The following is a 15,832-nucleotide window of genomic DNA, read 5'->3' as shown; positions in this document are numbered from 1 at the left end:
ACTTGTAATAATGGACCCATAGAACTCAAGTTACGTAAGAGTTTGGGTTGTAATATGAGCTACAAACCCATTGCGATCAATTATAATTTTCACATCCGAAACTGAATTGAAATTTTTTGGTGGTAAGCAAAATTAGAAAACAAAATTTAACATAACAAAAGTTAAAAATTATGAGACTGTGATGACGTGGTATGATAATCTTATTCGAATTTCTTAAAAGAATAGAAGTTAACTCGGTTTAAGCTTAATAAAAGCGTGTCATAGAGAGCGCGTTCTGTTGTAGCCGACAGCTCAACTCAATGGTTTAATTTTGTGAAAAAAAAACCAGAGGTAGAACTAATATTAACGCTGCTATATAGAACTTGTTGTAACATGCCAACGCACACGTATTAACAACTTGTTACTGGTCTTTTAACAATGTTGGTTTCAAGTCCAAGATTTTCTTGATTTGTTTGTTGCCATTTCCAGGGACTCATTGAGAGAGTTTGCAGAAAAAGTAATGTTTCTGCAGCCGGAGGCAGAGGCGCCAGGGAGGAGAGAAAGGATGGGCTGCTTCTCTTGTTGCAAGCTGGTGGATGAGCCTGAAGAATCTGTAAGGAAGACCAGAACATGGAGGACATATTCTAATTCTAGTGGCGGGAGGAGATTGACCGCCCTTATTGCAACTTTCTCTATTAAGTCAGGTAGGATGGTGGCAAGAAAAGCTATTCATTCATTTTGACATTTTGACATTTTGTTTCAGTCTTGATTAATGAAATGCAGAGGGTTTGGTGGGATTTGATCTGTTCAAGTCTGTGTTTACAAATATGTTTTTGTTTAAAGTTTGGTTTGCTAATTATGAATTAAGGTTGGATCATATATTTGCTTTGAAACACATAAATACAAGTTGCAAAGAAATTTATATATAGGAAAAATGATCTGATATAGAGACCAGGCTTCCTCGGTGAACTTTTTGCGGACATCTCTTATATGGCAGGCATGTGATGAATATGCAGGTAGCAGCCAATGTAGGAATTTGCACAAAGAGATACTCAAAACTGGACATGCAAAAAAATCTGCTCAGCTCTTTACATATCAGGAATTAGCTGCTGCAACTGATAACTTCAATCCTGATTCTCTGGTGGGAGAAGGTGGATTTGGGAAGGTGTACAAAGGACACATAGACAGCATAAAAAAAGTATCTCTCTCTCTCTCTCTCTCTTTCTCTCTCTCTCTCTCTCTCTCTCATGTGCCGATAATCGTAAGAAGGTCCTGCGATTTATGTTTTTGATTTGTTCCTTTCAGGTTGTGGCCGTGAAGCAACTGGATAGGAAAGGATTGCAAGGGGGTAGAGAGTTCTGTTCTGAAGTTATCATGTTGAGTTTGGTTCAACACCCAAACCTCGTCAATCTGATTGGCTACTGTGCAGAAGGAGGCCAGAAAATTTTAGTGTATGAATTCATGGCCAATGGTTCTTTGGAGAATCACTTTCTAGGTATGCACAAAAACTAATTTGGACCCAAAAGTTTCATATGGTGTGATGGGCTACTTTTGTGCAACCAAACTGAATGTACATTTTCTTTTTGTTCAGATCTATGTCCAAATAGAGAGCCTCTTGATTGGTATACCAGGATGAAAATAGCTGAAGGAGCAGCTAGAGGACTTGAGTACCTGCATGAGACTGCCAATCCACCGGTGATTTATCGCGACTTCAAAGCATCTAATATACTGTTAGATGACAAATTCAGTCCTAAGCTCTCTGATTTTGGACTTGCTAAGTTAGGTCCAACCGGAGACAAGGACCATGTGTCTACAAGGGTGATGGGAACTTATGGCTATTGTGCACCAGAGTATGCTTCAACAGGACAGCTGACAACCATGTCTGATGTATATAGCTTCGGCGTTGTATTTCTGGAGTTAATCACGGGAAGGAGAGCTATTGATGATAGAAGGCCAGTTAGAGAACAGAACCTAGTCAGTTGGGTATGTTAACACTCATGAATTAGAAAAGCCAATGTTAAAAGGACAGAAGAATCATATATATAAGACTACATGTTCTTTGCAACATTAATTAATACTGATCCTCTTTTTTCATCATGCAGGCAAAGCCAATGTTAAATGACAGAATAAAATATGCGTCAATGGCTGACCCGTTGCTTGGAGGGAAATTTCCGGTAAAGGGTCTGAATCAAGCTGTTGCAATTGCAGCAATGTGTCTCAATGAGGAAGCTGACTGCCGACCTTCGATGGGTGATGTTGTAACCTCCCTTGAGCATCTATCCTTGCCAATATATGATGAACTGGATGCCAAGGGTGCATCAGGAAACAATGGTGGGCATGTTGAATCAGTAAAAAGAAAAAGTTTTAAAGGAGACCGAGAGCTATAGCAATTTGCCTCAAGGTGCAAGCTGAAGAAGGTGCATTTCAGATTCAAGCTGAATCTTATTTCCATTACTAACTATGGGGATCTTTTATTTGTATTTTCCTGTACCTATTATAATTAGCTTGTTCAATTGATAAAGCTGAATCTGTAGTTTGTGTATATAATCCATTCCCTGTACCAAAATTGTTGACAAAAGAAAAGAAAAAAAATCAAATTCTAAGAGATCATGTTTCAGTTTTGCACTACTGGACTGAAATCAAAAGCCTTTTGTCCACTTTAAATTCTATTACTTAGTAAGTTCGCTGCTCTTCTAGAATCCAGATCAATTCACAAACCACATAATCCAACTCCTACTTTATCAGACTAAGACCAACTCCTATAACAGAGTACTTAGGAAACAAGATGCAGTTTCTGGTTGCCTTGCCCACTATATCCAGTTGCTCTCTCTGGCAGCATGTCCATCCCAATTCCCATGAAAAAGGAAAAAAAACAAAAAAAAAAAGGAAAAGAAAAGTATTAACAGAGAGACTATGGCAAGAGAGAGTCTTTGAGTTTCATTGAATGTATGTTGTGAACTGGCAAAATGGTATATAAAGCTCAAAAAACATTGTCAGCACCTCTTTGAGAAGATGGTCTAACTTAAATGCTCAAGTTGTTCATGTCATCCTTGAGGATCCTGTAATTAAACCCAGGAATGCCATTTAGCCGATTGGTTTCTGCAACTTTTGTAGCAGAGCATATGCTTGATAAGAACCTTCTGCTGCTTCTCCTCTTCTTCCTTTTCCAGGTCATTATCAAGAACCAGAAGCTAGGCTTGCTAGAATGAGTGCAACTGCTGGAAGTCATGTCAACTATTTGTCCCTGAGGCTTCCTCGAGCTTGAGCTTCCACGCAGCCGGTCGAGCTCAAGCTTGCTGAAATACTCGATCTCCTTCCTGACAAGCGAACCTACAGTGCCTCGCGTGCCTATTGCAATTGGAGCTGGTGCAGCCATTGTATTTGTTTCAGGGAGCTTGATTTCTGTTGTGCTGCTGGCTTTATACTGCATATTTTTTTAAAGGTGTAAAGTGATGTAAGAAGCTTCAGGGTGAAGAAAGTGGTGTCCCTGGGGTCTTTTTCATGAGACTTAAGGGAAAGTTTGCTTCAAATTTGGATCATCTTTTCTTTGATATTTATAAAACTCTTTTAATGCAGTGCTTTTGGTAAAGTGGACAGCATGAGATTTTCCATAATTGGTGTTTCGGTTAGGCCCTGGGTCATCATATTATCCCGGTGGTTGCAATAAAAGCATGCATAATCTCCGGCTTAATTTTTTACCCTTTCGATTCACTTGAAACTGTAGGGTTCAGTTCACTATCATGGTAGTAGGGTCAAAACAAGTATCTGAAAAGTTAAAAGAATGCTTTTGTGTGTCATTTCTTAAAAGATTCTACAGAGAGAGTAAAAGGAAGAGAGATGAAGTTTTGACTCTCTTGTTTGTTGCTTGAGTGGTATTTAAGTCTCAGGTGGGTATATATCTTTATTTGCTTTCATTTGCTTTTTTCTATTGTTAATTATTCTGCTGCTGGCTGCTGGCTGCTGGCTGCTGGCTGCTGGCTGCATGAGAGAAGTTGAATGATGCATGCAACTGGTAAATGCAGATAACTTTTTTTATATAAAATATGCGTGGGTTCAAGCAATTGATTAAACTCACAAAGGGTAGGGCAGCGAAGTGACAAAAATCATTTGTTGCAGTTGGTAAGTTGGTAATGGAATAGGATAGGAGGGCCATGTGAAATTCTTAAAAATTGAATGGTGGTTGGTCCAATTGTGTTCTTATTCTGAAGCCAAAGTTGATCCATTGAATTGAAATTTGAAGTGGATTATTAAAGGTTGAACGAACGCCATACCCATCAATAGAACAGAATGAGAGCTTTCATATTAAATGGTGCTCAAATGACACTTGACTTGGCCAACATTATCAAATTTGTTTGTTTCTTTTAGCTTTCATTGGGTTTTTGTTTTTCTTTTCCAGGCACCCTCCTCCCTCCTCAACTAACAACACCAAGGTTGAGTTGATAAAACAATAAATGGACGTTTCAACAAAACGAAACTTTTATGCTAATGTCTTTAACATCTACCAACTCTTCAAGTTAATAACATGTCGATTGCAGCCGCGTAGTTTCTACTTAGGAAGCAGCAAGTAAATATGGTCAACTAACTACATCGGCACGGCACGGCACATACTAAGGAAACATAAAAGTTGTTAGAGTAGAAATGAAAGTTTGGCAAAAACAATTATCAGAAAGGGAAATGAGAACATTTGAGACCATATATATGTATATATTAATATATTATAGATGCAGAACACCACACACGTTAAACAAACAACATTTCATTTTTCTTCTCTGTTTGTAAGCCTCAAAATTGGAAGTTCCCTCTTATTTCTTAACATTCACTAGCTCCTCTATGTTCTTATTCTCTCTTTTCTATTTTTCCTATGCCTTTTGTTTTCATTTTTCATTTTCCTGTATGAGATATAGTTAGCAATCTAGTTTATACCCGGAAGATGGCAGGAATACCTCAACTTCCGATGTGAGGCAAGTGCATGTCGTAGAGAAACATCCACACTCGCACCCTCTCGGAACAGTGAATCATACAATTGACAAACAAATTGTGACACTTCTTCCTCATCATCATCCCAAAAACCTGTAGAGGGGTCCCCGTTTTCACTATCTTCCCAATCACTCACCGGACTACTAGGCTCAGCCTCCTCATCTTCAACGTCATCTTCAGCCTCTTCCTCACCAATCTCAAACTTCCCATTTTCAAAAGCACTGAACTCTGCAGATCCATGGAGTGTTGTCAGCTGTGATTCTGGGGGCTGACCTGAAGAGCATATAACAGCTTTGGCACCACAGTCTAAAAAAGACTTAACCAAGGTTGGCGTAGGCCCATATGTCCCTGTGCAAATAATGATCCTGTCTCTCCAAGCTCCAACCTGTTGTTATTTAAAGGCATAAAACATCAATTCTATTAGTCAGGTCATGCGATGCATATTTTACATAACAAAAGAGAAAATGCTTCAAATAAATAGAGATGGAAGTGTACCATCCAACGAACATCATCAGGTGATAAATGGATAGAAGGTACAGTTCTACGAAACAAATATGCTCCAATTTCTTGGCCATCTTCCATAACCTTAAAGAATGCCATCATACAACAGAACCAGAGTTAAAAGTTATAAATAACTTCCAATAAGTAGCAAAAACTATGGTTTTAATGCTAAAGGGAGCATACTTGGGTTTGGCGTCCCATATAACGGTGAACAATGCCTCCAATTTGGAAGTATGGTCTGCAAGCAACCAAATCAGAAACAGTTGAAATATTGGAGAGAGATGATGCAGCCTTCCTGCGGCGGTTTCGCATCACCGATATCAAACTCGATTTAACACTCTGCAGAAACTTATCTGCAAGCTCTCCAGGTTCAGCAACCACAAATACATCATTCTGCCAACTACAGAAATAAACAGCCGTTAAATGCTAACTACAACTGAAATAACATCAACTTGTAATTATAACAAATCAACCAGCAGCATGTTGACCTTAATATCGAGCCAAGTGAGTCATTCTGAAGGGCCAAATGTACAATGCCCACTTGGGGCGAATTCTGCAACTTCTCATGCAATGACTGGACGGGTAAAGAAAGCTGTCTAGGTCCTGCAGGAGACTCGGGTGGTGACGCGGCTCCCTTTCCAGATTGACCATCTAAGCTTAAAGGTGGGACCATATCAATTCGGCCAGCCCTCTGTGGGCCAAAATCAGGACTGTAGAAAAGTGGGCTTGATGGGATGCTTGCAGGAAACAAAGGTGAAGCAAATGGTGTTGGGAATGTTGTTGCCGGCACCGTTTTCACAAATCCTGATATCCCTTGCATTAGGGATAATCGTATTCCATTACGGGCACAAAATGACTCAAGTACATGAGCATGGTTAGAAGCTCGACCAGAATTGGGGCTATGTGAAGCTTCAACAAGTAGTACATTACGCCTCCAACCTAGAGAAGGGCCTTTTTCATCTACTAGATCAAAGGACAAATTGAACTTAGGTTCTTGTAAAATGTGTACAAAACCTAAAATGCATAGAGATAGATTGAAGAAAAATGTCAGAATCAATACCCTCATTTGATGCCTTTGACTTGGGGAAATGTTGAGATCTCAAATTCTCAGACCACTTCTCATCATGTTGGAATGGCATAAGTAGTCTCTCACAGGCATCCTTAAATGCATGAGAGTTTTTCTGAATATATTCCTCAACGGCAGCTTCCAATTTCAGCCAGATCGCTGGATCAGTCTCATCCAATTCCATATCACACCGTTCATCAACTGCAGGGGAAAACATAGAAGTGCTGATTCAGAATTAGTTCTTTCACTAAAAATCCACCTTAGAGAAAAAGTTAACAGATGGAAACAAAAGTAGTTAAGGTTGCTTTTCTGCGCGAGGGTCAAGATTTCTGACATTTCATCCTCATCTGGACATATTACTTCAGAATCAACACATACCTGGATTAAACCGAAAATATTGCATTCCAGGGAGCATGGGTAGCAATGTACTTAAAGCCTCCTCCACCCTTTCCACAGAGCATGCACTTTCTATCAATACTTGCCCAGTATCCAGATAACGCCAACCACCTTTTCGCACCTACACTAGCAGATTTTGTATGAATCTATAAAGCAGAGTAATCACACTTAAATGCCGTCCAATCTATTCTGGAACGTTTTGCAACTACAATGTTATTAACTTGTTTTTCAGTTAGCACATCAAAATTAGTAGCTCTGCATTTCCTGGGATTCCTAGACAATAAGACCAGAATTTCACAACTGACTCTTCAACAACAAAGGTTACGGTTTACCTTTGTTGGAACAGAACCACAGCCAATGGAAACCAGGCAGTCAATTCTTGTGTCAGGCCATAAAAGTTGTGCTTCTCTAATGGAAAAAATTGTAGGATTGTTTGCCACTATTGCACCATCTTGCCACCGGTTTACATCTATAGAAATGGTAGGATATAAACATTAAAGGATATTAAAACCAAGAAAGAGTTGATATCCACATGCTCACCTTAATCACTAAGGTCCTAATGAAAAGAATATTTCCACAAGTGCATGAGAGATTACCATCGGAGAAATCATCAAGATAATATGGAGCTGCAGACGATGCTCTTATAGCTTGCCATATTTGATGTTTACAACTTCCAATAAAAGCACTGCGCCTATAGCCAAGTTCAGCACCCACAGTAGGTGATCCTTGCACAGTGATTCCTAAACTCTCTGAAACTGCAAGAGGCACTTCTAGTGTTCCCGCCGGGTACTACAAATTGAGTACAACATACCAGGTAAAAATTTCAACAGTGAAGTGATGATGTTTGCACAAAGGAACTACTAGTCTCAAACCTGATAGTTCCGGAATAAGAAAGGCTGAGCTGGCATCACGCTCACCAAAGTTGACACAACAAAAACTTTGGGAATATTTTTTACTGCGGACTCTATTAATAGATCTCCATCCTCATCTGCACACATTTCCTTCAACAACCTCTCAAAGTGATCTGCACTATGCTGCAAGACAATATGTTATAGATATCCTTTCAGAACTCAGAGGACATGGTCAACAGCAACATATAAAGAAAATATTACTTTAATGTGTAGGCTTGTATCAACTATATGCTTTGCTTCACTAAGATTCCACTCTTTTTGCAATATATGAGGTGAACAACAGGATGAGACAGACAATAATCATTGTAGTAAAATGAAAAAAGAAGAGTCATAAAATTAGAAATTTTCTCAATCAGATACATGCAAGGAAAGAGAAGAGAGGGGGGGGGGGGGGGAGGGAAGAAACCTATACAAACTTGCATACAACAAAAAATGCAATATAAGGAAAAATAAAGGCTTGGCATATAATGGAGTCTAATAAATAAAAACAAAGATAAAACATTAGAAACATACTTTAGATCCATGTACAACAACTCTAAAACTCTGCGAAGAACTTTTATAGAGCTGATCTAACTTCTCTCTCCAAGTTGCAGCTTCATTGTCCTTTGGCGCAGGTTCAGCAAAGACAAGTTTTCCTGTGAATCATGATATAAGAACTGATAAATAATTCATCAACGAGCAAAGCTTTATGCAGGCTCATTCCTAATACAGCATACTCACCAAGATTTTTGTATATTTCTTCACACTGATCTAATGACATAAGCTTAATACCAAGGGCAACAGCAAGCATGCCACCCGTTGATGTGCCGCATATGAGGTCAAATAACTCATGGATCTGCTTTCCAGTCCCCTTCTCAATTGCCTTAAGAATTTGCACAGTTGCCAGACCTTTCATGCCACCACCATCCATTGAGAGTATGCGCAGTCCTTGCTTTGGCACCTGTCTCCCCCTTATGGCACGTCGTAGATTTCCATTCTCCCCTACAAAAGGCATGACATGAACCAAGCCTATCAAGCTAAGAATCTCAAACCAAATAAACAAATAAAATTTAAGAGACAAACCAAGAATTGCCAAAGCACGAGCTGCAGCTTTATGCACACGTGGATCAGGTGCAGCCATCAACCGCATGAGAAGTTCACACAAGCTTTCAGAAGTAACCAAAAGACGGCGATTCTCCAAACAGAAGGCCAAGTTTCCTACTGCTAACAGAGCTAACCTTTGTACCTAATGAAACATAAACCCAAATTAATTGACAATACTATACAACAAAAGTATGAAAACAATTGTGTTTTTGAAAAAGTAGGGAACTTGCCTCTGGGGTTTTGTGGGCACATAACACTTTTAAGGACTTCAATACATCCTTGGTCAGCATCTTCTGAGCTACGGCATCAGATGCAAAAGCCAGCTTCACCACAACTTGTAATACAGAAATGACTTCCCCTTCGGGAACAGATTTCAATACCGTTTCAATGGGTTGCATGATGTCAGATTTCATCAACTGCATGGCAACTGAAACATCTGCAGCAAGAGATGAAAGAGCAGAACATGCCTGTTCAACCTGCCAGAAGTTGGAATTCTTAAACCATATGTAGCAGAAGAGTAAATAAGCAAGTAAAATATTTGTCAGGACAGCTAATCGACGTACCACATGATGGTTATCACTGCTTATCATACTTATAAGCTGCCGCACTGCATTCTCATCCTTACCAACCACTACACGGTTTCCGTCGTCTTGCATTATCTTTGCTAGTGCAGATGCTAGTAAAGGGTGATGACAAGAAGAAAAACGGAATATGAGAGAGAAAAAGGCACTTAGCTTATGCCTAGATGCACCAAAATAAGAACTGTTTTCCATCTGCAAGTACCACCAATTTTTTTTCAACAACGTATAATCTGAAATTAGAAGTTCTAAAGCTGAAAACTTCTATACATATTGCATTAATCACTACCTCTATCTGCACATTCACTGATCTCAAATTGTCATCAGCCACAATCCTGATATTTGCAAGAGACAAATGATGAAGTTTGTGGAGCGGCAAGATTTCAGGAAGAAATTCCAGAGGATTCCCAAATAGCCTAAGAACCCGTAGCTCAGCCATAGCCCTGTCATAAAACTGGAGGGAACCATTAGACCCAGAAAAGATCATAGACTTCACAAGCATGGCTGTAATTATGAGTGGAAGAAATGTATAGATTAATTGAATAAGTTGAAGTGCTGACGAAATGACCTGAAATCAAGCAGAGGCCGAATAAGCTTGTTGTGTTCCAATGACAGTTCCACCAATCCAACACACTGTCTCAGTTCTACTGCTTACAAGTGCAACAAGAATCAAACAAATGAGTATAAATCAACAATCTAACCTACAAAACCTAAGCTTAGTTATGTAGCTCTATCTAAACCCTAATGCTGTATAGATTTAAAAAATGATTTCAAACTTACCAGGTACTGAAACCAGCATGTTGTAGTCTACCCTCAGCACTTTTAAGGTTTTTAACTCACCAAGCTCCGAAGGCAAAAGAGACAACTTATTGTTATCAAGGTATAGCTTCTCAAGAAGAGGCAGACGAGTTAGCTCTACCGGTAATACCTGTGAGTAGTATGCAAGCCATTGAGCTAGAAACTCAGAACTCATCTCAACACTCCTTAAACTCAATCAATCACTAAATAGAAAATATATTTCCCTAATAATTTTTAACTCATCGAACAAAACAAAGAACACAAGTGTATCTTTACAGTACCTATTAATCTAAACATACACTTGAAAGAACAGTGGATCTTGCTATTATTAGAAAAGTTAGTAACAGAAAGTTTGGAACTTAGGATAAATACAAGTTCAGGTTGGCTCGAAAGTTGAAAAGACTAAACCAAACAGGTAAATTCAAGACCAAGAACTTATTGTCATTTTTTCCAAGAGCCACGCAGCATTCGATCATGGTCTAAGAGATCAATTACTTATTTATACAAACAGTCGAAAATATAATAAATACAGGAAATGAGCAAACAAATCTACAGAAAGACTCACCGACAACCCACAACCACCGAGATTGACGACGGTGACGCACTGCCAATGTACACCGCAAGCCGCCACACCGTCGGAAACTGCAGGCATTGACGATGTGAAATTAGATCGCAACAAACGAGTCAAGACCCCAGTGCCATCGCTTTGCTGGCCCGACCCGGCGGCCTTGGTCATGGTCACGGCTCTCAACGGCTCTCTGCGCCTCACCACCCTCATATCCACACCCACATTAGCCTCCTCGGCTTCTTCAGGTTCCTCGGTTCTCAATTCGACCACCACCGTGTCCTGTGGCATCGGCAAAGCCACCATTAGCTGGGACTGGAGCCTGAGCGCCACCTGCTCCTCATCGTCTCCGGCCGACCAATCCAAGTCGATTCGAAACCCTAATTCTTGATCCTGCGAAACTATTGAAGACGAGGACGATGACGACGTACGGTTGAAGTTCTCCGGCGGACCCTCGGTGCCGTATGTGAGCGTGAGATGGAAGATCTCCGAGGGCCGCTTCCAGCCCAATCCCCAAGACATTGTGATTTGATCCCAATTAGGGTTCAAATCCAAAGACGATCTGATCGGACGGCGGGGAGTTCAGCTCGAGTGGCATTTGGTTTCATGTCGTGGCCGTGACCATGTTTGTGTGTGCATGAAAGAAGGGATCTAGTGAAGTTGGAAATGGTGATGGGAGCTGGGGTTTGGATGAGAAATGGGGGTTGAAGGTTAGGGTTTTTGGAGGAATAAAATTGGGATTAATGGCGGGAGAGAAGGGAGACGAGTCTGTATGTCAATCGTTGTGTCGCGAGCCTTGGAGTTTTACACACAGAGACAGACAGACAATTTACAAATGTGAAACGGAAACAAACTGAAGGAATATATAATAATATTCTGATTCAGGTTATTTACTTGAAAGTCTGGATACGGCGTCGTTTAGTTCTTATACATACAGTAAAGATACGAGTCTATGAGTTTTGCGATCAAAAAGCTGTGTGTCCAAAAATTGGCCTAGGCGGGTCTAGGCGCCTGGGCGGGTCGAGTGTTTTTCCTTGACTTTGAATAAAGAGATCCTCTGCTTTATGCTCAACTTTTTACCCATGTTTAATTCCAACAAAAAAAATAAAATTTATGGTACTTTATAATTTATATATCCTTTTATTTTGCAAGACTTTAGTATAAATTTATAATACAAAATAATTATAAAAAAAAGAAACTCTGCATAGGCTCTAGGCCCCTGCTTGCCACCCGCCTACTGCCTAACGATTTTTTAAACATTGCCAAAAAGAAAAAAGTTGGAAGGAAGGAGAAAATGATAATTGAATTATTGGGAATACATGCTAAGGACGTGTAACTCACGTGATCAAGAGTAGTTATTTATACACGTCCCATATTCCAATTCCCCTATCTCAATATCGTTTGTATAAAACAGTGCATGGGAGATCTACTTGTAGCAAAGACTAAGACAGTGCCTTGTGTTTTCCATGAATCAAAATGCTGCTTTCTTGAGGGAGATACCGATATTTAGCAATTAGCTGATATGATGGTGAAATTCCAATCAAGAAGCAAAAACCAAGTCACACTATAATGGAAAAAGCACCACAAAATTCATTACCCTCATTTTCTCTTCAATTCATTTCCCTTTCAAACCTAGAGCCAAGCATTGAATTACACCTGACAAGCTCCGAAATGTTGGAATAGCCAAGCTGCATATTGTTCTAATGACCCATATCAGAAGCACCATTTTCAAACATGAGAAATAAATTCTTATATGAAACATCTGTGATAAAGTTTGTTCTATTATTCAATCAAGATTGTGATATACTTAAAAAGAAAATCATTATTTTAAAAAAATTCAATAACTGAAATTGGAGGCCTGGTCTACCAGCTACTTCTGACTTCCCTAGGACATTCTAATAACTTTATTATACTCCAATTATCATATATGGACTTCCAGGACTGGACGGCTGAATACTTGATACGATCGAGCTAAGAAATCTGCAAAGTTGAATGCCAGTGTATCAGCTGGTGCTCGGCCACAATTGAGATATGATTTTTGCTGCAGAAAATGAGTAGCTCTTGTGCTTGCAAACAACTGTACTATGAGCAGTTACGCATGCCCCTTAATGCAATTGAAATCATTGATCAAGCTCAGCAGAATTAAAGATCTCCTTCAATTCTCTCTTCACTTCATCATCAGCAAATATATATTCAATTGCATTTCGTGCTAGCTGAAATATTTCCCTCCTTCCAAGACCTAAGAAGTCAAGAAAGTAAACAAGAAGTGAGTGTTAGCTATCACTCTAATTTACATTACATGCTCCAATGAAATCAGACCTACCAAACGCAGAAGCAGCGAGGTTGTACTCCTTTGAAACACTGGTAGAAAACACCCCAGAATCATCGGTGCAGATGACTAAAGGATGTTTTGAATTATACAGATCAGCTGCATCATCAAATAAACGTTGTTACAAGGGACTTCAAAGCTTGTCTGTAGTAAAGAAAAACATGGGTTCCAACCACCACAAAATTATAGCAAATGCTTGTTTAGGAGAGGAAATTTAACAAATTTTAAAATTATTACTGACTATAGATAATTAAGTCATAATAGAAGCAAAAGACCGAACCAAAATGATGAACTTCAATTGAACGAACTGAATTAGTCCTGATGTTGGATGTCAAACAAATCTCAACCTGAAAAATGCAAATACAAACCAATTTGAAGATGCAGAAAAGTTAGCTAGTCAAATTTAATAAAACTATACAACTAACAACTTCATAAAAACAATGTGTAAGTTACGACAGCAAACATAAAACAAAGGCATTAAAGATGAGAGGTTTCATTGTACATGAGCAACCTAAAAGATGTTTGTCCCTGGTTTCTTCTCATAATGTGTCTAAGCAGAGATGGAACTGGCCAGAAACTCAATACCCTATTTGGAAATAATAGCTCAGCATTTGATGTCTAAAGCTCGTTTACTTATCATCCACAAGGATATTTTAAGATTGAACTGGCATCTATCCTGTGGCAATCAAAAAGCTATTATCTAGAATTGTGTTATAATAAGTTATAATGATTGGTTGCACAATTATCTCACCGGGATATTCAAAGATTTCAACCTTTTCCATTCCTCTTCTTCGAAGCAACATGCATGACCAATCCTCTGCGGTAGTAAATCCAGCATTGCTCGTATCTCCTTTGGATTAGGCACCTATGAGCGCTTAGAGAAATAAATTAATCAGGGTGATTATATGGCACAAGCTGCAGGCATAAGAAGAACAAACGCACCTCTCCACAATGAAGGGTTATATAAAGACCCTGCTCTCTAGCAAATTTTAATGCTGGAAAAAATGTCATCCTGCCACAGATACAATATACGTATATACAGGGTTATATTATAACTATACATAAAAAATGCAACACTCTTCTTCAACAAACTCTCAATGGTGATTAAGTACCATTCTCCCACAATTGGATTTCCAGAAAGGTCAATACCAACTACCCCTAAATCTCTCATTTCCAGTGCAAGCTTCACCTACAGTACGTGAGAAAAACAGTCAAATGCATTGTCCATTGAGAAAAAAACATGTGCTCAAATATTTCTTCAGAATACGGTTTCATGACATACAGTTTCCATTGCAGCCTCTGTGGTTTCCCTACGGTCAATGCTCAAAAGAAGCCTAACATAAATCTTTTTTCTTGTACTTCCGTTACATGTATCATTTATAAGTGAAGACCTCTTGACATTGCTGACATCAGCATTGTGAGGCCTAAAAGCAACATCAACTGTATTGACAGCCTTTATACCCTCCAATACTGCTTCCAAGTAAGAGCGCTTGCTCATTCCTATGGACTCATTTTTCTGCATAGATTTAAACACATTATTATCATATCAATCAAGTATATAATATAGGTCATTTTAGTAGGAATAATTCATACACTTGGCTTGTTTTAGTAAGCCACCTTAGGAGTTGTTCTTAGCTCCAGATACACAACATTCTCAGAAGCAAAATCTTCAATAACCTGTTTGCGAGAAAATCTAGTATCAAGTATCAACATTGAAATGTTGGAAGTAAAGACTAAATAAATTGGAAAGTTATCATACTTCTTTGGTAATTCTTGTGATAATTTTGTGGTCAGTAGTAAGAATGTGGATCAGGTCAAACAACCTGAACACTTCGGTTAAAGAACGTTCATCTGAGTCCAAGAATAGATAGAGTTCCAATGTTAAGATTCAAGAAAACATTGAAATTGCATTGCCAAAAAACATGTGTTAGCACAAATGAACTGAAAAAAATGAGGTAGAAAATCAGTTCAGTCTTTAATTGATATGCAATGGGAACATTTGAGTTGAGGATTTTGACATCCCAGGCATAAAAATGGAAAATTTAAGATGAATGGAAAAGATAAATTCCCTTGCTTGATTTTCTTTCCTACGTTTTCTCAGCAACCAAACAGTACAATAAGCAATTAAAAGAAATGGGCGTACTTTTCAGTATAACGTGCTCCACATCTGAGAAAACTATGACACCCTTCTCACCCAAAACTCTGGCAAGTTCTCTGCAGCCAAAACAAAACACCAAAGATAAATTATGCTTCCTAAAAACACAGCAAAGCTTAAAGCAGCAGATAACCCACTACAAGAAAGACACAGAGAGGGAGAGAGAGGAGCAAACAGTAAAGTGGAGTCTCTGACAGATCCATTGAGGTGAGCGTGAAGTTCCACCTTTGGCATTGACACCCAGCCCTCCATCTCCATGCTTTTCTTACACTTACTTAACTCTGTTTTTTGTTCTTATCTTGCTTTTAGCTGCTGCGTGTAGCTACTACGGCTAAATTAGCTCCTCTCCTCCACTCTCCTCTACCATGAAGGGTCAAGTCAATGACATAATACTCAATGAGTAAGAGAGAGCACGAAAAGAGGAACACAGACACAGAACCAAAAAGAGAGAAAAATGAAAACAAAAAGAGTAACAGAGACAGCACCAAAAGAGC

At 39.1% G+C, this 15,832-nt stretch overlaps 4 protein-coding genes across 6 annotated transcripts; 1 reads left to right on the top strand and 3 right to left on the bottom strand.

Annotated features, from left to right (window-relative positions):
* The first annotated feature begins 421 nt into the window (after window positions 1–421).
* LOC110763049 (putative serine/threonine-protein kinase PBL23) lies at window positions 422–2,437 on the top strand. Its single transcript, XM_021965787.2, has 5 exons — window positions 422–683; window positions 996–1,177; window positions 1,285–1,474; window positions 1,571–1,962; window positions 2,082–2,437. The coding sequence occupies exons 1-5, from the start codon at window positions 500–502 to the stop codon at window positions 2,364–2,366; spliced, it is 1,233 nt and encodes a 410-aa protein (XP_021821479.1). The 5' UTR covers window positions 422–499; the 3' UTR covers window positions 2,367–2,437.
* Window positions 2,438–2,576: 139 nt separating this feature from the next.
* LOC148295340 (uncharacterized) lies at window positions 2,577–3,474 on the bottom strand. The gene is made up of 2 exons (XM_088251324.1): window positions 2,980–3,474; window positions 2,577–2,808 (listed from the first exon to the last, which is right to left on the bottom strand). Exon 1 carries the CDS (start codon window positions 3,407–3,409, stop codon window positions 3,002–3,004), a length of 408 nt encoding a protein of 135 aa, XP_088107450.1. The 5' UTR covers window positions 3,410–3,474; the 3' UTR covers window positions 2,577–2,808; window positions 2,980–3,001.
* Window positions 3,475–4,719: 1,245 nt separating this feature from the next.
* LOC110763053 (phospholipase A I-like protein) lies at window positions 4,720–11,706 on the bottom strand. Of its 3 annotated transcripts, none has more exons than XM_021965790.2 (18): window positions 10,855–11,706; window positions 10,272–10,419; window positions 10,060–10,138; window positions 9,781–9,934; window positions 9,477–9,686; window positions 9,144–9,389; window positions 8,893–9,055; window positions 8,551–8,811; window positions 8,344–8,465; window positions 7,792–7,953; window positions 7,516–7,708; window positions 7,252–7,388; window positions 6,902–7,040; window positions 6,518–6,724; window positions 5,946–6,420; window positions 5,641–5,857; window positions 5,452–5,541; window positions 4,720–5,341 (listed from the first exon to the last, which is right to left on the bottom strand). In XM_021965790.2, the coding sequence occupies exons 1-18, from the start codon at window positions 11,374–11,376 to the stop codon at window positions 4,892–4,894; spliced, it is 3,975 nt and encodes a 1,324-aa protein (XP_021821482.1). In that variant the 5' UTR covers window positions 11,377–11,706; the 3' UTR covers window positions 4,720–4,891. The 3 variants fall into 3 exon arrangements, with proteins under 3 accessions (XP_021821482.1, XP_021821483.1, XP_021821484.1); XM_021965791.2 differs by having other exon boundaries at window positions 5,946–6,417; XM_021965792.2 differs by lacking the exons at window positions 10,272–10,419; window positions 10,855–11,706 and having other exon boundaries at window positions 9,781–9,945.
* Window positions 11,707–12,579: 873 nt separating this feature from the next.
* Window positions 12,580–15,751, bottom strand: LOC110763065 (adenosine/AMP deaminase family protein). The gene is made up of 11 exons (XM_021965808.2): window positions 15,514–15,751; window positions 15,327–15,397; window positions 14,943–15,034; window positions 14,801–14,860; window positions 14,466–14,699; window positions 14,296–14,372; window positions 14,126–14,195; window positions 13,935–14,048; window positions 13,464–13,530; window positions 13,178–13,282; window positions 12,580–13,093 (listed from the first exon to the last, which is right to left on the bottom strand). Exons 1-11 carry the CDS (start codon window positions 15,594–15,596, stop codon window positions 12,975–12,977), a joined length of 1,092 nt encoding a protein of 363 aa, XP_021821500.1. The 5' UTR covers window positions 15,597–15,751; the 3' UTR covers window positions 12,580–12,974.
* Between the last annotated feature and the right edge of the window lie 81 nt (window positions 15,752–15,832).

This window comes from Prunus avium, chromosome 4 (genome assembly GCF_965620075.1).
Source record: "Prunus avium chromosome 4, drPruAviu1.hap1.1, whole genome shotgun sequence".
NCBI lineage: Eukaryota > Viridiplantae > Streptophyta > Magnoliopsida > Rosales > Rosaceae > Prunus > Prunus avium.
Note: the sequence above shows the minus strand (reverse complement) of the source record. Positions and strands in the feature narration are given on the sequence as shown.